The following is a 26660-nucleotide window of genomic DNA, read 5'->3' as shown; positions in this document are numbered from 1 at the left end:
TCATGCCATGCCTCCTACAAACTATACTTTACATATTGACATTCATTCACAAACACCCCCGCACTGTTGTCAGTCTGCCGCGGCACACCTGAGGATCTCTCACGGCACACTAGTGTGCCACGGCACACTGGTTGAAAAACACTGAGATAGAGAATACAAATGTAAACAACGTTACAATTTACTTCCATTATTTATTTTGCTTCATTTTTTAGATATCCTTAGTTGAACAAAAAGCAATGCACATGGGTGAGCCAATCACACGAGGCTTCTAAGTGCAGCAATCAATCAGCAGCTACTGAGCATATCTAGATATGCTTTTCAGCAAAGAATATCAAGAGAATAAAACAAATTGGATAATAGAAGTAAATTAGAAAGTTGTTTAAAATTGCATGCTCTTTCTAAATCATGAAAGAAAAAATGTGGGTTTCATGTCCCTTTAACTTTCTTTACTCAAGATCATAGTACTGAAGCCTAGCTGCTTATCACTACAAAGAGTATATTATTTGCAGCCAATGAACGTGTGTCCTGATTGGGCGCTTGTAAATAACCACTCAGTAACATCAAATTACCTGAACACTTCCTCCTTTGTAAAATGCTTCAATTTTTCTGGTCACAGTATAGCTAGAAAGTGAAAGAAAAGAAGTTATGTTTCCATAAGAAATGGGATGAAATTGCACAGGACTAGGAATAAGCAATGTTTTGGGAGCCAGCATACAGGTTTTTTTCAAAAAAATATATTCCAAGATCAAAATAATATTTAGTAAAAAGAGAAACAGCTTAGTGCATTTGTCTAGATGTGCAGCACGACTGCTACAAAGTGATGTGTGTCACTCACAATGAACCCTGATACTATCAATGACGATTATACTTGGTTGTCTGGTCTTTATAAGTTAGTATTTAAAAGCAAACTCATATTCTTTTTTTCATTCATTTGAAGCTACTGAGGGCAAAGCTAATGCTGTCACTTTCCACTACGCTCCTAATATATTTTCCTGTTTAGCCACTGCATTGACTGTAAGCAAGGTAATGTTGCTATTTTAAGACCCCTCACCTACTCAGTCAAAAAATAACTACTTTAGGAGGACTCGAATGTCAAAGCTCTCCAGTGATACACATCTCTCCTGTGTGTTATCCTATGAAACTGGGTGACTAAATTGCCTCCAAAGAATAACACAGGATATGAGACGTTTGCCTCACTAAAGAACTTACTTAAAGGGACATGGTACATTAAATGTCTGTAGATGATCCATTTATATTACCCATCAGGGGGTGTTTTATAAAAATGTATTGTGCTGATTTTCAGACTCCTAACCAAGCCCCAAAGTGTTAGATGTATACAGACTTCATATTGCTTCTGTTTGTATAATAGGTATTTTCATATGCAGTGGAGGGTCTGTTTTCAGTCCCTTTCAGTGGGTGTCCCAGTCTAACCTCATCAACAGTGCTAAATTGGGAGCTTCTAAGTAAGTTTTTAAAAGGTTTTATACTAGATTTTGTTATCAGTATATGTGCATATTATTCTTAATAGTAGTGTCTATTACATGCCGGAAACTAAACCCAATTTTTTTTTTTCATGATTTAGATAGAGCATGCAATTTTAAGCAACTTTTTAATTGACTCCTATTATCAATTTGTCTTCATTCTCTCGTTATCTTTGTTTGAAAAATCAAGAATATAAAATAAGGAGCCGTTGTTCTAAAATAACAACATGTCTACCATAGTAATGCGCCACCTACGTCACTTCCGGGGACGTAAATCAGCTGCTGAAGGTTTGTGGCGCTCACTGCGTATGCGCTAGAGGCGCAACATCCTTCAAACGGCTGTATAGGGACTGCCCTTCATGCACATGACACATAACGAATGCAGCACAGTGATTACTGCTAGTATACAGATATAACGGATTTTGCATCTGTGTTTATTAGTATTGGACTTGCACAGTTAACATTTTAATAAGCCAGATCTCTACACTACTACTCTAAATTCAGCGATCTATTTACAGCATTTAACGTGCAGCGAGCCTAATATGACGGTATGAGGGCGCCCACAACATACTTAGCTATTAATCACAGGGCCCGTGTGGCGCCTCTCACCCTGCTTTAAACAGTTGTAAGTCTGGATAAAATGGGAGCTCGGGCCCTGTGATTATTATCCAAGTATGTTGTGGGCGCCCTAATACTGTTATATTAGGCTGGCTGCACGTTAAATGCTGTAAACAGATCGCTGAATTTAGAGTAGTGTAGACATCTCACTTATAAAACTGTGCAAGTCCGATACTAATAAACACAGATGCAATATCTGTTATCTCTGGATACTAGCAGTAATCACTGTGCTGCATTCGTTATGGGTCATGTGCGTGAGGGGCCCTCACAGTCCCTATACACTCCCCTGTGGACCTATTGTGCCTTAAACAGCTGTTTTGAGGAGGTTGGGCTTCAAGCGCATGCACAGTGAGTGCCACAAATCTCCGGAAATGACCGGAAGTGACGTGGTAGACACATTCCTACCCGGTAGACTACATAATTTAGAACACCGTCCCATTTTTGGTTCAGAACCCTAGATAGCTCTTGCTGATTTGTGGGTAAATTTAGCCACCAATCAGCACGTGCAACCCAGGTCCTGAACCAAAAGAGGTCAGGATCCTTCTACTTTTTCAAACAAAGATAGCAAGAGAATGAAGAAAAATTGATAATAGGAATAAAATTAGAAAGTTGCTTAAAATTGCATGCTCTATCTGAATCGTTAAAGAAAAAAAATTGTGTTTAGTATCCCTTTAAATGAATATTGGTGTATACTGTCCCTTTAACTCTTGGTGTAATTAGGCCACTGACCATTATATTCTGTTCCCAATGAGTAGCGACTGTTGACAGCTTTGACCAAAACATCGATCTTCGTTTTATTAAAGGAGATAAAATGAATTAGCTGTTGAGACAAGTCTCTGACATTCTACAGAACATTTTCAGTGAGTGTATAGTTCCTTGAGGTGTTTACACATCAGCAGGATGACATCTGAATTAAATACATTTACACATAATGTATAAATTATCGTGCGGGTCAGATCGCTCCCCAAATATAAATAAATGTGATCTAGAAGTAAATATAATGATTCTAGAGACCTATCTCCGTGTACAGTTATTGAGAATCGACCCCTAGCTACCAGCGCAAGGGGGTTGACATTTGAAACTAATTTGTATACAACTATAACATGACTTTAACTTTTTCAAAGGAATCTGCCAGGTCATAAACTGTATCCTTACTTTGTCTTGAAATTTACGCTGGGGGCCGCCATATTCTTTTCACTTTTCCTGACTCCCCCTCTGCCCCATTCAATTGCTACACATGCAGACGTCCAAAACACATGTGTTTCCTATGCAGCTGTCCACTTCCGGCGCACTCTTGCAACGTTATTCTGAAACTTTTGCAGAAATACATGGTCTATCTGATTGGTTGTGAGTCCTGTCACTCACAGGACAGGACCAATCAGATGTATAAAAATACCGGAAGTGACGTCAGAATAGAGTTTTTGACAGATTGAAGTTCTCGACAAAACAACGATATTATAAAAAAAATCTGGGGCCAAAGTTCTCCATTCTTCAAGTAACAACTACTGGTGGAAGTGATGTCATCAAAAGAAACAACATGGCGGAAGTGGTGTAATAAAAGACGCCTCACTAGTCATTACCGGAAGTTGCTATCATCTTGCTAGGAGCTGCGCTCACTGAATCCCGAGGCCTCGTCAGGTAATGTCAGGTCCGTAAGTGATACCTACATAGCCTCTGTCATGTGTAGTAACGCCCCCCCCCACGTGACTCCCAGCGCTATCTTTGGCCATGCCCCATGCGGAGTCACCTGCGCCCCTCATTGTGCAGAATCCACAGACTATTAGTGCCCAGTGCTGAGGAACTCTATACATAACACACAGTGATTGTCTAGTGATGTTATCAGTAATAAGCTGTGTGTCACATTATATATATATATATATATATATATATATATATATATATATATATATTTATAGTGTATTGCACTGGTAGTGACACAGTTACATATACATAACACACAGTGATTGTCTAGTGATGTCATCAGTAATAAGCTGTGTGTCACATCATTATATATATATATATATATATATATATATATATTGTATAGCGCTGGTAGTGACACAGTTACATATACCTAACACACAGTGATTGTCTAGTGATGTTATCAGTAATAAGCTGTGTGTCACATCATTATATATATATATATATATATATATATTGTATAGCGCTGGTAGTGACACAGTTACATATACATAACACAGTGATTGTCTAGTGATGTTATCAGTAATAAGCTGTGTGTCACATTATATATATATAGTGTATTGCACTGGTAGTGACACAGTTACATATACATAACACACAGTGATTGTCTAGTGATGTCATCAGTAATAATATGTGTGTCACATTATTATTATATATATATATATATATATATATATATATATATATATATATATATATATATATATATATATATATATATATATATATCCACAAAACAAAGCGCACTCCAAAGGACTTAACATATAATCACTTTAATCAGCGTGAACGTTTTCGGGTAAATCAAAATGTCCTCAGACAAACAGTGAATTGATTCACTGTTTGTCTGAGGACGGGTTGATTTACCCGAAAACGTTCACGCTGATTAAAGTGATTATATGTTAAGTCCTTTGGAGTGCGCTTTGTTTTGTGGATATATATATATATATATATGTTGTATAGCGCTGGTAGTGACACAGTTACATATACATAACACACAGTGATTATCTAGTGATGTTATCAGTAATAAGCTGTGTGTCACATTATTATATATGTATAGCGCTGGTAGTGACACTGTTACATTGTTACATATACATAACACACTGATTGTCTAGTGATGTTATCAGTAATAAGCTGTGTGTCAGATTATTATTATATTATATATATATATATATATATATATATATATATATATATATATATATATATATATATATATATATATATATATATATATATATATATATATATAGCGCTGGTAGTGACACAGTTACATATACATAACACACAGTGATTGTCTAGTGATGTTATCAGTAATAAGCTGAAAAGTGTAATGTTTCGGAGACAAATTATCCCCTTCCTCAGACACAAAATGTACAAAGTAATGCAAACTTATAACAAGTCTAATAAAACCCCACCCCCTAATTAGGACAAAAAGACCACCAAATGGTCACCATGGTGACCACTACATCACAAAATAAACAAAACACCTTCATGTGACGATGGGCTCAGACACTATTGTATACCAAACAATGATACATAGTGAACAGTGACTCTTGTTAGACAGGAGAAAAGTATAACATGGGATACAAATATAAACGTCATCAGGACTATACTAAACACTCGTAGGGTGACACCACTATGGCTAGATCATGATCCGATCAACAGGACCGCAACAAACATTGCATAGTAGCCATGGCGTGTATCCAGAAGCAACCACCTCCTACACTCCGGTACATGTCATGGTCACATGCCACCCAGAACCAATCAGTTGCCGGCGCCATGGTAGCCATAGTGATGTGAATATGACAAGTGCAGCATAGGGAAAAATACCCACAGTATACAATCTAGGGCTCAATGCAGGTTTGCATCACTTTGTACATTTTGTGTCTGAGGAAAGGGATTCTTTGTCCCCCGAAACGTTACACTTTTCACAGTAAAAAGTTTACTTGATTGAAAGACCAGTGAGTGCAAGTTTTTTTTTCCATTTGTCAGTATTAATTTCACTAGTACCCTGGCAGTTATCAGATGAAGTGAGAGTGCACATCTCAGCTATATCCATTCATTTTGTTGTTGCACCCACAACTAGATTGACCTCTAGATCCAAGAGTGCAAAAATAAAAAAACACAGGTTCTGGTTGAAGATGCATCACAACAGTGGCTTGAAAAACTATCTACACAGATTAGAGTACAAAGATACACTTGTACAATTTAAGAATAGGAAACTCCACACAGTGTGTGAGGATCACAAAGAAAAAAAGGTATACCGCTGGCTGAGGGGGTGATAATAGGAGACCCTTTATGCAAAGGAGAAGAAGACAGCGCTACTATACGAAGCAGTCCCTACAGTCGATAGCAGCTCAGGCTCTGACACTGATATGCCCCAAGGAGGAAGCAGCAATATTAGCAGTCAAACAACTGGACAACAGGTTTTTCAGGGTGTCGCCACCAGAGCCGGACAAAGAAGAAGAGGGAGAGGCCCCATACACGCAGGGGAGGCTGGAGAAAGAAAGCCGCCTCTACCTCCCAGGTAGATCAGAGTATTGGTGAAGGGGATGACCTGGTAGTCAACATCAGCGACCGGGTCCTCACCCTCACTGAACATAGCTTATTGAATAAGGGCTTAAGCTTTGTTCCCACTCGCAGGAGTGATGAATTCAATTTGTATATAGATTGTTAGAAATTCCAGAGATCATTACGTTTAAAGGAATTCTTCAGGGACTCTGAGATCATGGAAGCAATATACCCATTTAAGAATAAGAGTTCCTTTGACCCTCATAGCCACAACTCCAGCATCAAAACCTTTATGAGGTTGGTGACCAAAGATCTGAATGATCAGCAAAACATCAGTTTTCGTAACAACTTGTCCGAGCCAGAGAGGGAGGCTATTCGGTCACTATCGAATGATCCTGAGATAGTGATAAGGACGGCCGATAAGGGGGGGTGCTGTTGTAGTCCTTAATTATGTGGACTATCAGAAGGAAATGATACAACAATTAAGTGATGCCAATACCTACCAAGCCCTGAGTAGAGACCCTACAAAGGATTTTCAGTAGATAAATGACTACGCAGTGGAACAAGGTTTTAGTGGCACTTTGATTGATGAAAATACTTCAAAGTTCTTGAAGATAGAATATCCATCATGCCCGATTCTTTACACGCTGCCGAAAATTCATAAAGACTTAAAAAGGCCACCGACAGACCAATCATCTCGGCCAGGAACTCTATTACTTCAAGATTGGCAGTCTTTGTGGATTTTTTCCTCCAGTTCCTTGTGAGAAACATGCGCTCTTATTTGAGAGATTCATCTCATCTGATTGAGGAACTGAAATCCTTGTATATCGAAGAACCCTGCATCCTTGCCACGGCAGATGTGAATAGCCTTTACACAATAATCCCTCATGAGGCAGGAAAACTATGTGTAATGGAAGCCCTGGATAGATACCCTATATTGGTCCTCAGAGAGTTCCTAATAGAATTACTGGATTTGAGCCTAAGGCTCAATTATTTTCGCTTTGAGGGTCAGTACTATAAATAAACCTCTGGTACAGCCATGGGATCCAACGTAGCCCCCTCATTAGCCAATTTATTCATGGAGAATTGTGACACAACGGTGATGCAGATCTATGACAAACCAGAGGTGCTGTTATACAGACGGTACATAGACGACCTCATTATATGGAGGGGGCCAGTAGAACAACTGGAAGATTGGTTTTCACAGTTAAACTCTCTGAACAATCTGGTGCAGTTTAAGGTCCTACATAGTGAGTCAACCATTGAGTTCTTAGATCTAAGGATCTTCAAGAAAGATAACAACCAATTGGGTACCGCTCTGTATAGGAAACCAACCGACAGAAATTCTCTCCTGCATGCGACCAGCAGTCATCCTATTTCACTTCTGAAAGCTATTCAAAAGGCTCAAATGATTTGTGTCATTAGAAATAATAGTGAGCCACAGGGGAGACAAGAACAACTATTAGAAATGGAATATAAATTTATTTAGAGAGGCTATAATCCACAATGGATTAGCCAGAGTAAGGCAATGGTCGAAGATGCCATAACAGTATCTACAGATGAAACAAAGGATGATGAACCTAGAATGACCTTCACCACTGCATACAGCCATCCATAAGATCATTGGGTGGAAGCCTGAATCAACACTGGCATATCACACAAAGTGACCCCTCACTTCCCTTCACTAAATGGCGGAACCCTAGGGTGGGTTTTAAACGTAACAGAAGTTTAAAAGATTCATTGATTACAGATACCAGCCATTGTTAAAAAAATATATACCTGGCTCCAACAGGGTAAGAAGAATGGCTCATTTAGGTACACAGGATGCACTACATGCAGTGCAATGATTCCAGTTCCAACTTTTGGCTACCCACATAAGCAGAAGAGATACAATTTCAGACACTTCATGACCTGCACTACTACACATGTAGTCTATATATTGAACTGTAGCTGTGGCAGATTTTATGTGGGTAAGACCACAGATGACGCCAGGGTGCGCTTTGCCAACCACAGGTCTGCCATTAGAAGTGCTATTAAGAATGGAAAGTGTCCAGCTAGTGGCGAGACACTTTTTGGAGGCCGGCCATGGTGTTAATGATCTTCGCTTTGTCCTCATTGATCACGTCCCCCTTTGTAACGTGGTGGAGACAGGAATAGGACACTACTACAAGTTTAGGCATGATGGATCCACCGACTGAATACTCTACAACCTAATTGATTGAACACCATGTTTGATTGGCACTGCTTCCTGTGAATCATTCTAACCCATAAGTGGAGTATAATTGTCCTATATTGAGAGTCCATGATAGTGACCATTCTTTAAATCTTTTTAAATTTTTAAAGAACACAGGTAGCCCTCAGTTTACGTCGGGATTAGGTTCCGGAAGGAATAGTTGTAAATCGAAACAGTTGTAAATTAAAACCCAGTTATAATGTAAGTCAATGGGAAGTGAGGAAGTTAGGTTTCAGGCCCCTCTCAAAATTGTCATAAGTAACACCTAATGCATTATTTTTAAAGCTTTGAAATGAAGACTTTAAATGCTAAACAGCATTATAAACAGTATTAAATAATCACACAACACAGAATATATAATTAAACTAAGTTAAATGAACAAAAACATTTGCTAAAACAGCATTATAAACCTAATAAAAAAAATCACACAACACAGACTTTACTTGCATTTTTCTGCAAACAATTCCTTTTATGCATTCCAATCTGGACTGATTTATAGACGGGAAGATCTTGTTCCTATAAAATCTGCTCGATAGCTCATGTCTAGCTAGCTACACTGATTCATTTCAGCCTGCTTGTGTGTATCTTTGCTGCAACACAAGCGGACAGCTCCACCTAGTGGCTATTTTAATCAATGCACTGCTTTCTCAATGCTTTTCAATAGCAGTCACATGACTGGAAAAAAAGGTTGTTATTCTGAAACGGTGCAAATTGAACCAGCGTAAACCGAGGGCCACCTGGTTTTTTTGTTTTTTTTTTGTATCTTTAACATGGGCTCTGTGCTCTGGGGCCATATTTAGGCTGTATGATTTTGTATATATGCTTTATGTCCCAATATAGGTGCTATATGTACAGTGGACATTTAGTATTGTTCTGTTATTGATCTCTATGGTCATTTGCGCATTTTGGTTTATTTCTCTCTCTGGTTTGTGTATTTTGTATATTGTTATCGTTTTCATCTGAGTGTCTAATATTGCCCTAACTACACACGAGCAGATGTAAATGTATATGATGTACATAGTATTGTAACATTGCTCGCAATTACTGTGAAATTATTGACCCCCTGCATTGAGCCCTAGATTGCATACTGTGGGTATTTTTCCCTTTGCTGCGCTTGTCATACTCACATCACTATGGCTACCATGACGCCGGCAACTGATTTATTGGTTCTGGGCGGCATGTGACAATGACGTGTACTGGAGTGTAGGAGGTGGTTGCCTCCGTATACGCGCCGCGGCTACTATGCAATGTTTGTTGCGGTCCTGTTGATTGGATCATGATCTAGCCATAGTGGTGAGTCTATGTGTACCAATGTACACCTCAGATGTCTTGTCATCCTACGAGTGTTTAGTATAGTCCTGATGAAGTTTATATTTGTAACATATTTTTGGCCTCTATGTCCTGTACATATTTGTATCCCATGTTATGCTTTTCTCCTGTCTTAACAAGAGTCACTATTCACTATGTATCATTGTTTGACGATAGGCTCAGCCACTATTGTATACCACATTGAAGGTGTTTTGTTTATTTTGTGGCGTAGTGGTCACCATAATGTGACACACAGCTTATTACTGATAACATCACTAGAAAATCACTGTGTGTTATGTATATGTAATTGTGTCACGACTCACTACTAATGACAACAGAAACTACCCAAATGACCCTGATCAAAAGTTAACATATCCTGGTGATTTTTGCCGAATGACATGCACACAAGTTTCCATCCCCTGGTGATTTTGGCCTGATAACATGCACACAAGTTTCCATCCCCTGGTGATTTTGGCCTGATAACATGCACACAAGTTTCCATCCCCTGGTGATTTTGGCCTGATAACATGCACACAAGTTTACATCCCCTGGTGATTTTTGACCTGATAACATGCACACAAGTTGACACAAAGGGGTTTGAATGGCTATTAAAGGGTACCATCCTCACCTGTGATCTGTTTGCTTGTAATGTGTGTGTGTGTGTGTGTGTGTGTGTGTATAAAAGGTCAATGAGTTTCTGGACTTCTGACAGACCCTTGCATCTTTCATCCAGTGCTGCACTGACGTTTCTGGATTCTGAGTCATGGGGAAAGAAAAAGAATTGTCCAAGGATCTGCGGGAAAAGGTAGTTGAACTGTATAAAACAGGAAAGGGATATAAAAAGATATCCAAGGAATTGAGAATGCAAATCAGCAGTGTTCAAACTCTAATCAAAAAGTGGAAAATGAGGGGTTCTGTTGAAACCAAACCACGGTCAGGTAGACCAACTAAAATTTCAGCCACAACTGCCAGGAAAATTGTTCGGGATGCAAAGAAAAACCCACAAATAACTTCAGGTGAAATACAGGACTCTCTGAAAACATGTGGTGTGGCTGTTTCAAGATGCACAATAAGGAGGCACTGGAAGAAAGATGGGCTGCATGGTCGAGTCGCCAGAAGAAAGCCATTACTACACAAATGCCACAAAGTATCATCTAGTGATGTTATCAGTAATAACCTGTGTAAGTGTCACATTATTATATATATATATATATATATGTGTGTGTGTGTGTGTATAGCGCTGGTAGTTACATATACATAACACACAGTGATTTGTCTAGTGATGTTATCAGTAATAAACTGTGTAAGTGTCACATTACTATATATATATATATATATAATTATTATTAGTTATTTGTAGAGAGCCAACAGATTCCGCAGCGCTATAAACAAAGGGGGAGTACAACAAAACAATTATAGGGTAGAGGGCCCTGCCAAGAGTTGCACTGTTGTAGTCAGCTCTTAAGAAGGTGAACTACAAACAGCTGAACTTTTAGGCTTACATGCTAAGAGGGTTCAGGGGATTGCAGGGGAGGAGAGGAACTGGTATTAGGAAAGGTTAGCGTAGGTTGTATGCGTCCCTGAACAGTAGAGTCTTTAGGGAGCACTTGAAGCTTTTAAAACTAGAGAAGAGTCTTGTGGAGCGAGGCAGAGAGTTCCATAAGATGGGAGCCAGTCTGGAGAAGTCCTGTAAACGGGAGTGTGATGAGGTGACAAGAGAGGAGGAGAGTAGGAGGTCATGAGCAGAGCGAAGGGGACGGGAGGGAGAGTATCTGGAGACAAGGTCTGAGATGTAGGGGGGAGCAGTGCAGTTGAGGGCTTTGTATGTAAGAGTGAGAGTTTTGTGTTTGATCCTAGAGGCAAGAGGAAGCCAGTGAAGGGATTGGCAGAGAGGTGCAGCAGATGAAGAGCAACGTGTAAGGAAGATGAGTCTGGCAGAGGCATTTATTATGGATTGTAAAGGAGCTAGGCAGCAGGTGGGGATACCAGAGAGGACAGAGTTGCAGTAATCAAAGCGGGAAAGAATGAGTGGATTAAAATCTTAGTTGTGTCTTGTGTAAGGAAGTGTCTAATTTTAGAGATGTTTTTAAGGTGGAAGCAGCAGTCTGTAGCCAAGGACTGAATGTGAGGAGTGAAGGAAAGATCTGAGTCAAGTGTGACCCCGAGACATCGGGCATGCGGGGTAGGGGTAATGATGGAGTTGTCGACAGTTATAGAGATATTGGGGGTGGAGATTTTTGAAGAAGGGGGGAAAATGAGGAGCTCAGTTTTGGAGAGATTTAGCTTGAGGTAGTGAGAGGACATCCAGGAAGAGATGTGAGAAAGACAGTTAGTGACACGGGTTAGCAAGGAAGGAGATAGTTCTGGTGCAGAGAAGTAGATTTGGGTGTCATCAGCATACAAATGATATTGGAAACCGTGGGACTTAATAAGGGAACCTAGTGATGACGTATAGATTGAGAAGAGAAGGGGACCGAGGACAGAGCCTTGCGGTACTCCGACAGAAAGGGGTGACAGGGCAGAGGAGGCCACAGAGAAGGCTACACTGAAAGTACGGTTTGACAGGTAGGAAGAGAGCCATGAAAGGGCTGTGTCACAGATGCCGAAGGATTGGAGGGTTTGGAGCAAAAGAGGGTGGTCGACAGTGTCAAAGGCTGCGGACAGATCAAGGAGGATAAGCAGAGAGAAGTGGCCTTTTGATTTAGCTGTAAGTAGGTCGTTGGTGACCTTAACAATAGCTGTCTCTGTGGAGTGATAGGGACGAAATCCAGATTGCAGCGGGTCAAGAAGGGAGTTTAGCGTAAGGAAATGGGATAGGCGTGCATATACTAGTTTTTCGAGAAGCTTTGAAGCAAGAGGGAGGAGGGAAATTGGGCGGTAGTTGGATGGGGAGGTGGGATCAAGTGAAGGTTTTTTGAGGATAGGTGTGACCAGTGCATGTTTCAATGATGAGGGAAATGTACCAGTGCTGAGGGAGAGGTTGAAAATGTGTGTTAGTATAGGGGTAAGGGTAGCAGAGAGAGAGGGGAGCAGCTGTGAGGGGATAGGGTCAAGGGGACAGGTAGTGAGGTGAGAGCGCAGTATAAGTGCTGAAACTTCTTCCTCAGTAACAGGGGAGAATGAGCTAAGTTTCAGGTTATGAGGGTTGTGGTTGAGTGAGAGTATTTGAGGGGGGGAGAGAATGGAATTGTGTTGAGAGCTGATTTCATGTCTGATGGAATCAATTTTGTTAATGAAGTGACTGGCAAAGTCTTGAGCTGACAAAGAAGTTGTATTTGGAAGTGGGGGAGGGCGGAGGAGAGTATTGAAAGTGGAGAACAGACTTTTTGGGTTTGAAGAAAGATTAGAGATAAGAGTAGAGAAGTAGTGTTGCTTGTGGGAGAGTAAGGGCAGAGTAGTAGGAGTTCAAGATGAATTTGTAATGAAGAAAATCAGCTGAACTCCGTGATTTTCTCCAATGCCGTTCAGCAGTACGGGAACATCTGCGTAGGTACCGTGTCAGAGGAGTATGCCAGGGCTGGGGATGAGTGTGTGATTTCCTAGCAGTGGTAAGAGGGGCGAGATTGTCAAGGACGGATATAAGGGTGGAATTATAGTGGCAGATAGATTGTTCAGGGCAGGAAAAGGAGGAGAAGGATGAAAGGAGCGGTTGAAGGGAATTAGCAAGTTGTTGCTGATCTAAAGACCTAATGCTTCTGTGAAGTTTGGTGTGAGGAGTAGAAGGTGGGAGAGTTGTAGGAAGGGATGATATGTTGCAGGTAAGGAGATGGTGGTCAGAAAGAGGAAAAGGGGAGTTTGAGAAGTTTGAGAGAGTGCATCGATAGCTAAAGATCAGGTCAAGGGAGTGACCGTCTTTGTGAGTGGGAGAATCAGTCCATTGTGACAGACCGAAAGAGGAAGTGAGTTGCAGAAGTTGTTTAGCAGATGAGGCAGTGGGATTGTTAAGGGGGATGTTGAAGTCGCCAAGAATGAGGGCAGGGGTGTCTGAGGAAAGGAAATAAGGAAGCCAGGCAGCAAAGTGATCTAAAAATTGAGTTGGGGAGCCAGGGGGGCGGTATATGACTGCAACACGTATAGAGAGGGGAGAGAATAACCGAATCATGTGTGCTTCAAATGAAGAAAATGTGAGTGAAGAGAAGGGCTGTATTTGTTGGAAGGTGCAACGAGAGGAAAGTAAAATACCGACACCACCTCCTTGTCTATTGCCAGACCTAGGAGTGTGGCTGAAATGAAGACCCCCATGTGACAGTGCAGCAGTGGATGCTGTGTCTGAAGTAGAGAGCCAGGTTTCTGTAAGAGCCAGAAGGTTAAGAGAGTGGGAGATAAAGAGATCATGGATAGAAGTGAGCTTGTTGCAAACAGAGCGAGAGTTCCAGAGTGCACAAGTGAAGGGGGAGGGTTTTTTAGATGTAAGAGGAATGAGATTAAGGTTACCAGAGTTTAGTTTATGAAGTCTATTGAAAGGCACACAAGGATGTGAAAGGTTAGGAGGTTGTGAGGGACCAGGATTAGGGGAGATGTCGCCAGCAGCTAGTATGAGCAAGAGGGAGAGTGACATGAGATGAGAAGCAGATTTGCAGTAATGAGACTGTTGTTTAACTGAAGTTCAGGGGGGAGAGAGAGTATTTAGGAATAAGTAGAGTTCATGAGTACAAAAGTAAGGTGAGTATAAGAGAGATGGGCTAATGAACAGTGCAGGTGGAGAGGGAGAAGGAGTAATGTAGTTTGTTGTAGAGACAAGAGGTAGAAAAAAGGAATATGAAGATATTGAGCATTATTATGAAAGTGGGAACCAAGTAAACACATGAGACACAGTGTTACAGCAGCACTTGCAAGAGGATACAATGATATACATAAAACATAGTAATACAAGAGTACTTGCCTTGTGTCTTGCCCCTTGCCCAATCCTTGTATAATTCATAAAAATTGATGCCTCACTTATAAAATGTTCACTTTGAAAATGTGAACATATTCTATTGTTAAAAAGTACACAGCCCTGTTACCAATGCACACACCCCTGTGCAATGCACATCCCCTAACTAGTCTGAAATATATACAGGTAGGGCAGTCAGCTGAGTCCACTAAATTTACTTAATTGCTAATCAAAGACAATCGGTAAGGCCAATAGGAATGTTAGAATCTGGTCAGGGTGAGATGAGTTAAGTAAACAGACAATAAAATTTGGAGGGGGTTAAAACTGTGACATAAGAAAACTATAAATTTAAGAGTTATAGCAAGTATTGATAAGGAGTGAGCATCACATGGCAATTAACTAGACATTAGAATTGACACATTGGGAAAAAATCATTACAAAAAAAATGCAGGAATTAATTTTAACAGACTAAATTCAATTGCACAATATATATATATATATATATATATATATATATATATATATATACACACATGTGTATCTGCACTCACAATTCTATCAGGTCATCAACCAGGGTGCCTAAGTCAGAATATTCACAGGTTTATTCAATCAAGGACTGCACTTGCTGGATTTAGATATAATATAAAATTATTTATTATATGGTGACATTTCGGGGTTCGCAGACCCCGTCCTCAGACCAAACACAGTGCAAGTGAAAAATAGTGACTTTTAAACCTAATAACCCCCTCCCATCAAACAGCTGGTTGCCTGGATACCAATAAAAACAATATATTAGATTAAAAAACATCAGTACATAAATAAGATGTATCCCCAACACACAGTATATACTAATGATTCCATTCCAGTGTATAGTGAATAAAGTGCAAATATTCACAAATATAGAATACACTTCTATTACTTATGTCATATTGCTAAATCAGGATCAGTAACAATAACACCATCAGCACAATCGTATCCCTAGTCAATATTGCCATGTATCACAAAGCCTAATGGGAGTATGTGTATAGTGTTAACTCATATCATAAAACATATCATAGCTCACAAAAGCATAGATAGAGAACAGTTTAAAGTAAACGTAAGTCTATTGGCCATCATAGGTTAGCTGTCAAAGTATATAACACAACATGGGTAAATAGACAAAAAGCGGTATGCAACTATATTTCCACTCTGTATAATAGATACATAAAGACATCAAATCTTATATAAGAACCCACTATGAGTGTAGAAACCTACTCATTTGGCTGTGTGATCGCTGTAAAGCCGCCTCTGTAGTGTTGGAATACGGCGCAATGCTTTACAGATCTAACGTGTGCGTAGCTCTAAGTGTTTCAAAGCCGCCTGGCTAATTAGCATAAATTTGTGACGTGTGCGGCGTGGGCTAAACGCTATATGCACAATGTTACTATTGAAAGTCCAATGCTAGTTGTGTGTAGCTAGGTGCTAATTAATAGATACTGATAACTGGCATAACTATTGATGCTTAATGTTACAAATACATAGTTTCAGCACCGTAGGAGCCGAAGGGTGAAAAACACAGAAACTTGAGACCGCAATGAATCCGGCATCTGGCCCTACGTTTAGAGTAATAAAATAACAATAAGTGTTATTGTGGAAATATGTGTACATGCGTATGGGAGTCAAACATATTAAGTCTGTATAAGGTCATCCAATTAATTAACCCACATAGGTAGTAATATCATCATATGGAATTGCTTATAACTTCCATAGGGATTAGTAAAATCGGTCGCTGGAAATAACACTATATGGCCAAAGAGCTGTAAACGATCACTGTGTAGTATGTCAAGTAATATAAAGTTTAAGACAAGATCAATATAATTATATATCACACGCAGTATAACATCAATCCACTATGTGCCACCCCAGATGGAGGGTTATATAATGTTCAGACCTTATATATAATCATTAGTCTGTCAATTTACAAGCGACAATCATGGTATATAAAGGTATCTAACAGTGGTGTGGAATTTTTTTTAAAAACTACTTGTCCAAGGGACTAAAGCGGGAGCCCAATCTACTTTTCCCTTGTGACAATCTACTTGTCCCGATTCGCACATTTAACCAAAACTGTATTTAAATAAGGTTTTAATTGATCTGTATGGAGGTCACAATACACAAGGGGGGCAGGCCACACAGCAGCAACACAGGGCTGGGAAATGGAAGATATGCAACAATGTTGCGGGAAAAGAGAAAACATTGCGACATGGAGATGCGGCATATAATGTAGACCCTGCGCAACCTCATGCAGGTTACAGGTAGCATGGAAGAGGAGTGGGATTTCTGCACTGACACAATACGATCGCAACAGCAAAATTCATAAACTTTAGAATATTTACAAATATATTTTTAGTTTTTTAACCTTTACCAACTTATTACCCCACCTAATTATGAAACCATATGGTACTCCCGCTCCCCCTTAAATACGTATAGAACCAAGGTGGAAGAGGAAGAAAAAACAGTAAACTGTTTAAAATAAAAACAAATTAAATCTAAAACTGGGATTATGTACTCAGGATAAACAACATGACCTGTTTATTGCACAACGGGGAAGGTTTTACTATTTAAGCAGGTTATAATACCTTGGGGGGAAAAGTTCCGGTGTTCGGACAAAAAAGTGAACCCAACAAAACGGCAAACCACGTCATTTCCTGTGACGTGGCATCCGCTGTTTAAACATTTCTCATTTGAATGTGCATGCATGCCGCTTCATACATTCCTGCCCGCAAGCATCAGGGCTTCAGTGTCAACTTCCTGGATCGTGAGATTTATATACCGCACCCCGCTACACCGGGGCACTTGGGAATCGCGCAACCTTTTTTTTCTCTTATTGGGATGCGAAGGGCAGACCTCTGGGCTTAGTGAATGCGGTATCATATTTGTTGCAAAAAGTGTTAGGGTGTCATAATTAAGAAATTAATTAGGGGTGTCATATTGTTTGTTAAAAAAAAAAAAATGAATGGTTGCCATACTAAATTAAATGAATTGGGGTTCCATACTGACTTAAGAAATTAATGAGGGGTGCCACACTTCATTAAGTAATGAATTAGGGGTTACATACTATACACGGTATATGGAACCCCTAATTAATTTCTTAATTCAGTATGGAACCCCTAATTTAGTGTGGCACCCCTCATTGATTTTTTGTAACAAACAATATGACACCCCTAATTAAATTCTTAATTATGACACCCTTACACTTTTTGCAACAAATATGACACCACATTTATTTTTAAGGTAGTATGACGCACTTTATTATTTGTTTTTTTTTAAACAATATTGACAACCCTTAAAGGATTACTTTCTGTTATAATTTTTAAGCCAAACCACTAACATATTAAAGTTAATAAACATTAATTAAAACCTACTGACCTATGTTTTCTCCAAAACGAAGTTTCATAACGTTATAAAAGTTATATCTTTTATTCGCCGATGATGTCACGTTATCCTGCCCACTATTTTTGGCACTATGTGTTCAAAATACTTAAACCAATGAAATTGTGTTTATTTGCATCTCATTATCTACCTATACGTTCCCAATACGTATGCGTTTAAATGCGGCTCTAATGCGCATGCGCAATATGACCTGTTGAAGACGAAGTTGCACAAACTTTTTAAAGTGCCATTTTGAAACCTAGGTATTGAAAACGGATTGGTACAGAGCAAAGGATTACCACGGAGTGGGTTTGGAAAACAATTAAATTTGCAGACAAGATTTCTGATATACGGTAGAGATATGTTAATGAAATGCTATTGATAAAAAGTGTATTTGGGGTAGTTTGTTAGTAACAGGCATAGAAAATATTTACTTACAGTGTCCCTTTAATTAGTGCAATAAATATGACACTCATTTATACTGAGCAGTATTATTATTGCTTAAGAAAAAAAATTGCATTTTTATAAAAACATATGAAGCACCACATGGTAAAAACCATGGACAAGAAATGCCATGTATTTTGTATGTAACTTAGGGAAAACCAAAAAGAAGGGGCCGTTTCACTAAGCCCAGAAGTCCACCCTTCACAGAATCAGAACAAAAATAAATAAGTTGACTCCCCAGTTCCCCCAACGTAGCGGCGTGCGGTATAGAAATAGTTTTTAAAAAACGGCGTGCATGCGTGTTAAACACAGCCCAGGAATTTGACAATAGAAGCCCTGAAGCGTGCAGGCAGGGATGTATGACGCGACACGCATGCACATTCAGATGAGGGTTCACTGTTACAAAGTGATTTTTTTTTTTCTCTGAGAGTTGCCGGGCAGCCACGAGTTTTGGGCGCTTTAATGGCTCCACACACCTTCCCTGCAAAGCCCATAGGAGATCATAGACATTTCTGCTTGTGGGATTTCACTCGTGTGATAGCAGAACACAAAATTAAAAAAAAAAATGTAACCCTATATAAAATAAAAACTCTAGTAAAACACAATTACTACACCAAAAAAGAAACAGCTTACAAAGATAGGAGGGTTAAGTACTTACATCCGAGAACTGATGCTTTCAAAAACATTCATAATGTTCCGCACTATGCAAGCATTTCACATCCTCAGCATAAGATATATATTCAGCTCAGATTTGCCCACCTCTCTCTACAGAAGCCCGCACACAGGCTGTAAGCATTTGCTGTGCGCAGGCTTCTTTTCCCGCTCAATGCCCTCAAGTTCTCACACCGCCGCACCCCCTGCTGGCCACTATTAAAATATATTTTTTTTAAAATCTTTAGACCTGCTGCGGTCTGCTTGCCCGTAGCAGGGCTAAATGTAACAAAAAACAAACACATGCCCGGTGCACAAAACTGCATGTCCGGGTGTCGGGCGATAGGAATTGCGCATCCCTGATCTAAGTATACTTTGCATATCTTGTGTGGGGGTATACGGCTAACTCCCACAGTGAGACCTCATGGCATTTTGCATATAATTGGTCTGCTGTTAACAAGTGGCAATCAAGATCAGAATCGTAGTACTATAGATATATAAATTTATATATATCTGTATATCCACATATGTATATTTGTGTATATATCTCCATGGTCATCGTGGGCATGCAGTGTTAAACACATAGTTAGAAAGTCATAAGTAGCAGTTGAAAAATGTCAGTTGGGGCAAAACAGGTCAGTGGTATATTCGAATCATGTCATAGAAAGTATCCCCTAATGAGGTCATCAATGTTACTTCATGCGTATCACATGTGTTCCCTCCGTATCAGGCCATTGGTGCTATAACATATAAATTAGTATGAGAATTATTAGGTCAGACCTAGCGTGCATCCCATTATGACACAGGGTGCACCCTGGTCAGAAGTCCTAACTCATAACCAAGTGTATATGACTCACCCATGTATCATGGGTTCATAGATAGCAGTGCCAGTCATTCGACATCTTAAGGCCATGTGGATGTAGGGTACCAAGGAGAAAAATCCATCTTGATTCCAATTGAAGGAGTTTTCTATCCCGATCTCAGCCTCTTTTCAAAGGGCGGACATGATCAATTAAGATGAACCGCAAGTCAGTGACACTATGTTTTGCCTGCAGTAAGTGTCTCTCTCTACTGGTTGATCCGAAACACCTTTATCCAATGCACTGCGTATTGCAGACCTATGGTTTGCCATTCTTAGGCGGGCATTATCAATAGTTTTTCCAACATAGAACTGTCCACAGCAGCAGCTGAGTAGGTAGATCACATGACGTGTATGTATATATGTATGTATGTATATATATATGTGTGTGTGTGTGTGTGTGTGTGTGTATATATATATATATATATATATATATATATATATATATATATATATATATATATGTGTGTGTATATATATATATATATATATATATATATATATATATAATTTCTTAAATGGACAGAGTCCACAGCTGCATTCATTACTTTTGGGAAATAAGAACCTGGCCACCAGGAGGAGGCAAAGACACCCCAGCCAAAGTCTAAAATACTCCTCCCACTCCCCTCATCCCCCAGTCATTCTTTGCCTTTCATCTCAGGAGGTTGGCAGAGAAGTGTCAGAAGTTTGTTTTTGTCTCTTATGGAGGGTAGTACTCTCCGGCATGGGACAGGAGTTTTAAGTAGCCCTGTTAGTCTCTCAGTGAGGGCTTGGATGAAAGTTAGACTCAACCTGCATCTCCGGACTCTTTCTGCAAAACCATCCTGACTCATATTAACAGCTCCTCAAGCAATCAGCGTTGACGAACTTCGCTTCACTGCCTGCTTTCTTCTCTCAAGTTTATGGCGGAGGCGATGCTACTATCCGTCACATTTGAAGGGCCGTGTTCCTGTTCCACGGCGTAGATTCCAGTAAGATCGTTTAATTTTACTTTCTTCATGAATGTACTGTAATACAAGTGTTTTCCTGAGAGGCTACCACCTTGCGGGACTAACTTTAACATAAGGGTCTCAGTGAGGCTCCTTTTGTATCTTGGAATCAAGGGTTAATATCTCCTGAGGGGGGTTATTGAACAGGGTTTTTTTAAATCATGTTTTATGTGATTCAATCTGCTTATGTGTGGTGTTAACTGGGCTCATGGCTTGGAACATAAAGGCCTTTGGAAGTGACGCGACTTTATGGTTGGGCGTGCTTTTTTTGGACTGTACGGTTCACCTTGTGATTACTTTCTGGTCTTCATTTCCGCATTCCTGACCGTGTGGCGACGGAGAAATTTTAGTCTGCAGGGGTCTGGTTCATAGGAGGTGGTGAGTGCCCCAGCCATTGTGGGTCTCGGGTGCTGTTTTGTTTCTTATAGTCCATATTTGCATGTTCTCTATCCAGTTATGGAGAATTCTGATGCTGAGACTGTTCAAATTTCAGATTCTTCATCCTGTGAAGTATCCGTATTGGCCTCGTTGACACATGTCAGTCAGTTATGTTCTGTATGTCGTATTAGAGTGCCTTGTTGCTCGGGGAATCAAGGGACCGCTGAGCCATCCGCCTCTGGGGGCCCTGTCCACCAAGAGTCGAGTTCCCTACCGCTCCCTATTACTACACATGCGGGTAACACAGATCATGATTATTCCTCCGTGCAGGATGGCTTGTTCCCGTTACGGGTTGTTACCGGACTTTTAGGCTCTAGGGCTGGTTCGTGGTTCCCCAGTTCCTGGGAACTTGGGCTATGTCCTTTACTCTAACTAATTGACCTGGTCACGGTTGGCCAGGTGTTTTTCGTGCCGATGCTCATTGGGCTTGACTTACGCCTTATTGTTGGTTTCCCTTGGTCAGCTTGCTGTAGTAACCTTATGGATTCACTGCTCTGCAGGTGAATGGGTTTGCGGTATTACTGCTGCAGCTATTGCACATTGGATGTGTGTTAGCAAGCTACTTTTTTAGGGGGATTCCTTCCAAGTTTATCTGCATTGGAAATTGATCTCTCCTTTAGCCTGTGGCTTTGTGTCTTGTGGGCAGGTGTTCTGCCTTACTGGACCCATTCCCTTTCTTAGGTGATGGCGTTCTTTTGTTCCCCTTTTACTGACCTGCCATCGCTTGGGCTGGCCCGGTTGGGAGTAGGTTCTGGATGCGTTGTCATCCTTAGGATCTAGTTTGGCATATTGGCTTGCTCCCTGGGCTTGCAAGGAGAAGGTCCAGGGTTCCAATTAACCTTCGGGTTCTGGTTGTAACCTCTCATTCTTAGCGGTGTAGTGGGCCTTATTGAGGTTATCTACTTCCTCCTTTTGGAGACCTATGTGTCTAGACTATCTGCGGGTCAGTGTCCTTGGGGCTTTTTCTTTCAAAGTTTTCTCGGCTTCGGACGAAGCAGGGTTTTTAGCTGGGTAGTGGTTTCAGACTTGGTGCCCTCAGAATGGGCCACCTATTGTACCCTCCCGTCTTGGCATTCAGTGTCCTCTATAGCTTGGGTATTGTTTTCCAAAAGTAATGAATGCAGCTGTGGATTCTTTCCATTTAAGAAGAAAAACTTAAATTATGCTCACCTGATAATTTTCTTTTCTTCTGATGGAAAGAGTTTACAGCTCCCCACCCTTATTCTTCTGGCACCTTTCACCCTGATGTTTCTTCTACTGTTCCTTGTTCCTCGGCAGAATGACTGGGGGATGAGGGGAGTTAGAGGAGTATTTAAGCCTTTGGCTGGGTTGTCTTTGCCTCCTCCTGGTGGCCAGTTTCTTATTTCCCAAAAGTAATGAATGCAGCTGTGGACTCTTTCCATCTGAAGAAAAGAAAATGATCAGGTAAGCATAATTTAAGATGTGTGTGTATATATATATATTCAGTCAGAAAAGGATCAAGCTGCACCAGACTACACTTTAGGCCCTTCTGGTTTGGTGATATGTGGGCACCCATGGGTACTACAGCCTAATCTTAAGATGACAGTGGTTTCCTGCAGCTTTATCATTCTCCAACCTGCTAATCTGCTCCCTTTCTGCTCAGGTTGTGCTGTGGAGCTAACAATGGGCCCTGAGCGAGTCTTCCCTAACCAGAGTGAAGAACTTGGTGATGCACAGGAGCCAACAGGGGGATGGAGTGATGGGGAGGAAGAGGAGGGGGAAGATGGAGAGATACAGAGCGGGTACCAGTACCAACCACTAAACCAGGACCCAGAGGAAGGGGCACAGGGGGATATCCAGGAGCGGCTGCAGGTGAGACCATCATTCTGTGTCCTGTGTGTGTATGTGCTGCATGTCTGTCTGTATAGTGTGTGTGTGTTGCATGTCTGTCTGTATAGTGTGTGTGTGTGTGCTGCATGCCTGCCTGTATAGTGTGTGTGTGCTGCATGTCTGTATAGTGTGTGTGTGCGTGTGTGCTGCATGTCTGTATAGTGTGTGTGTGTGTGTGTGTGTGCTGCATGCCTGTATAGAGTGTGTGTGCTGCATGTCTGTATAGAGTGTGTGTGTGTGTGTGTGTGTGTGCTGCATGCCTGTATAGAGTGTGTGTGTGTGTGTGCTGCATGCCTGTATAGAGTGTGTGTGTGTGTGCTGCATGCCTGTATAGAGTGTGTGTGTGTGTGTGTGTGCTGCATGTCTGTATAGAGTGTGTGTGCTGCATGTCTGTATAGAGTGTGTGTGCTGCATGTCTGTATAGAGTGTGTGTGTGTGTGCTGCATGTCTGTATAGAGTGTGTGTGTGTGCTGCATGTCTGTATAGAGTGTGTGTGTGTGCTGCATGTCTGTATAGAGTGTGTGTGTGTGCTGCATGTCTGTATAGAGTGTGTGTGTGTGCTGCATGTCTGTATAGAGTGTGTGTGTGTGCTGCATGTCTGTATAGAGTGTGTGTGTGTGCTGCATGTCTGTATAGAGTGTGTGTGTGTGCTGCATGTCTGTATAGAGTGTGTGTGTGTGCTGCATGTCTGTATAGTGTGTGTGTGTGCTGCATGTCTGTATAGAGTGTGTGTGTGTGCTGCATGTCTGTATAGAGTGTGTGTGTGTGCTGCATGTCTGTATAGAGTGTGTGTGTGTGTGCTGCATGTCTGTATAGAGTGTGTGTGCTGCATGTCTGTATAGAGTGTGTGTGCTGCATGTCTGTATAGAGTGTGTGTGCTGCATGTCTGTATAGAGTGTGTGTGTGTGTGTGCTGCATGTCTGTATAGAGTGTGTGTGTGTGTGTGCTGCATGTCTGTATAGAGTGTGTGTGTGTGCTGCATGTCTGTATAGAGTGTGTGTGTGTGTGCTGCATGTCTGTATAGAGTGTGTGTGTGTGCTGCATGTCTGTATAGAGTGTGTGTGTGTGCTGCATGTCTGTATAGAGTGTGTGTGTGTGCTGCATGTCTGTATAGAGTGTGTGTGTGTGTGTGTGCTGCATGTCTGTCTGTATAGTGTGTGTGTGCTGCATGTCTGTCTGTATAGTGTGTGTGTGCTGCATGTCTGTCTGTATAGTGTGTGTGTGTGTGTGCTGCATGTCTGTCTGTATAGTGTGTGTGTGCTGCATGTCTGTCTGTATAGTGTGTGTGCTGCATGTCTGTCTGTACAGTGTATGTGCTGCATGTCTGTCTGTATAGTGTGTGTGTGTGTGTGTGCTGCATGTCTGTCTGTATAGAGTGTGTGTGTGTGCTGCATGTCTGTATAGAGTGTGTGTGTGTGTGCTGCATGTCTGTATAGAGTGTGTGTGTGTGTGCTGCATGTCTGTCTGTATAGTGTGTGTGTGCTGCATGTCTGTCTGTATAGTGTGTGTGTGTGTGCTGCATGTCTGTCTGTATAGTGTGTGTGTGCTGCATGTCTGTCTGTATAGTGTGTGTGCTGCATGTCTGTCTGTACAGTGTATGTGCTGCATGTCTGTCTGTATAGTGTGTGTGTGTGTGTGCTGCATGTCTGTCTGTACAGTGTGTGTGTGTGTGCTGCATGTCTGTCTGTACAGTGTGTGTGTGCTGCATGTCTGTCTGTATAGTGTGTGTGTTGCATGTCTGTCTGTATAGTGTGTGTGTTGCGTGTCTGTATAGTGTGTGTTGCGTGTCTGTTTGTATAGTGTGTGTCTGTGTGTTGCATGTCTGTATAGTGTGCGTTTGTGTGCGCTGCATGTCTGTATAGTGTGTGTTTGTGTGCTGCATGGCTGTATGTATAGTGTGTGTCTGTGCTGCATGTCTGTCTGTATAGTGTGCTGCATGTCTGTCTGTATAGTGTGTTGCATGTCTGTCTGTATAGTGTGTGTTGCATGTCTGTCTGTATAGTGTGTGTTGCATGTCTGTCTGTATAGTGTGTGTGTGTGTGCTGCATGTCTGTGTGTGTTTGTGTGCTGCATGGCTGTATGTATAGTGTGTCTGTCTGTATAGTGTGTGTTTGTGTGCTGCATGGCTGTATGTATAGTGTGTTTCTGTGTTGCATGTCTGTCTGTATTGTGTGTGTGCTGCATGTCTGTATAGTGTGTGTGTGTGCTGCATGTCTGTATAGTGTCTGTGTGTTGCATGTCTGTATGTATAGTGTGTGTATGTGTCTGTGTGTTGCATGTCTGTATAGTGTGTGTGTGGGCTGCATGTCTGTATAGTGTGTGTGTGGGCTGCATGTCTGTATAGTGTGTGTGTGCTGCATGTCTGTCTGTATAGTGTGTGTGCTGCATGTCTGTCTGTATAGTGTGTGTGCAGCATGTCTGTCTGTATAGTGTGTGTGTGTGTGTGTGTTGCATGTCTGTTTGTATAGTGTATGTCTGTGTGTTGCATGTCTGTATAGTGTGTGTGTGTGTGTGGGCTGCATGTCTGTCTGTATAGTGTGTGTGGGCTGCATGTCTGTCTGTATAGTGTGTGTGGGCTGCATGTCTGTCTGTATAGTGTGTGTGTGTGTTTCATGTCTGTCTGTATAGTGTGTGTGTGCTGCATGTCTGTCTGTATAGTGTGTGTGTTTCATGTCTGTCTGTATAGTGTGTGTGTGTGTGTGTGCTGCATGTGTTTGTATAGTGTGTGTGTATGTGTCTGTGTGTTGCATGTCTGTATAGTGTGTGTGCTGCATGTCTGTCTGTATAGTGTGTGTGCAGCATGTCTGTCTGTATAGTGTGTGTGTGTGTGTGTGGGCTGCATGTCTGTCTATATAGTGTGTGTGTGTGCTGCATGTCTGTATAGTGTGTGTGTGTCTGTGTGTTGCATGTCTGTATAGTGTGAGTGTGCTGCATGTCTGTCTGTATAGTGTGAGTGTGCTGCATGTCTGTCTGTATAGTGTGTGTGCAGCATGTCTGTCTGTATAGTGTGTGTGTGTGTGTGTTGCATGTCTGTTTGTATAGTGTATGTCTGTGTGTTGCATGTCTGTATAGTGTGTGTGTGTTGCATGTCTGTATAGTGTGTGTGTGTGTGTGCTGCATGTCTGTCTGTATAGTGTGTGTGTGCTGCATGTCTGTCTGTATAGTGTGTGTGCTGCATGTCTGTCTGTATAGTGTGTGTGCTGCATGTCTGTCTGTATAGTGTGTGTGTGTGTTGCATGTCTGTTTGTATAGTGTATGTCTGTGTGTTGCATGTCTGTATAGTGTGTGTGTG

The 26660-nt window shown here is 41.2% G+C and overlaps 2 protein-coding genes across 3 annotated transcripts in view; one reads left to right on the top strand and one right to left on the bottom strand.

Annotated features, from left to right (window-relative positions):
- TBL3 (transducin beta like 3) overlaps positions 1–3460 on the bottom strand; it is a 132935-nt gene extending 129475 nt beyond the window's left edge. Inside the window, exons 1-2 of the mRNA XM_053694484.1 lie at positions 3255–3460; positions 570–621 (exon numbers count right to left, since the gene is read on the bottom strand). Of these exons, the coding sequence (XP_053550459.1) occupies positions 570–621; positions 3255–3286 (84 nt within the window). The 5' untranslated portion in view covers positions 3287–3460. The remainder of the gene's footprint in view (positions 1–569; positions 622–3254) is intronic.
- A 41-nt stretch (positions 3461–3501) lies between these two features.
- The window catches only part of LOC128641904 (male-enhanced antigen 1), a 55375-nt gene continuing 32216 nt past the window's right edge, over positions 3502–26660 (top strand). Inside the window, exons 1-2 of one of the 2 annotated variants that reach the window (XM_053694486.1) lie at positions 3502–3747; positions 23142–23350. In XM_053694486.1, the coding sequence (XP_053550461.1) occupies positions 3741–3747; positions 23142–23350 (216 nt within the window). In that variant the 5' untranslated portion in view covers positions 3502–3740. Of the gene's footprint in view, positions 3748–10665; positions 11034–23141; positions 23351–26660 lie in introns of those variants that run through there. The other variant, XM_053694485.1, reaches the window with a different exon arrangement.

Source organism: Bombina bombina, chromosome 11 (genome assembly GCF_027579735.1).
Source record: "Bombina bombina isolate aBomBom1 chromosome 11, aBomBom1.pri, whole genome shotgun sequence".
NCBI classification, from domain to species: domain Eukaryota; kingdom Metazoa; phylum Chordata; class Amphibia; order Anura; family Bombinatoridae; genus Bombina; species Bombina bombina.
Note: the sequence above shows the minus strand (reverse complement) of the source record. Positions and strands in the feature narration are given on the sequence as shown.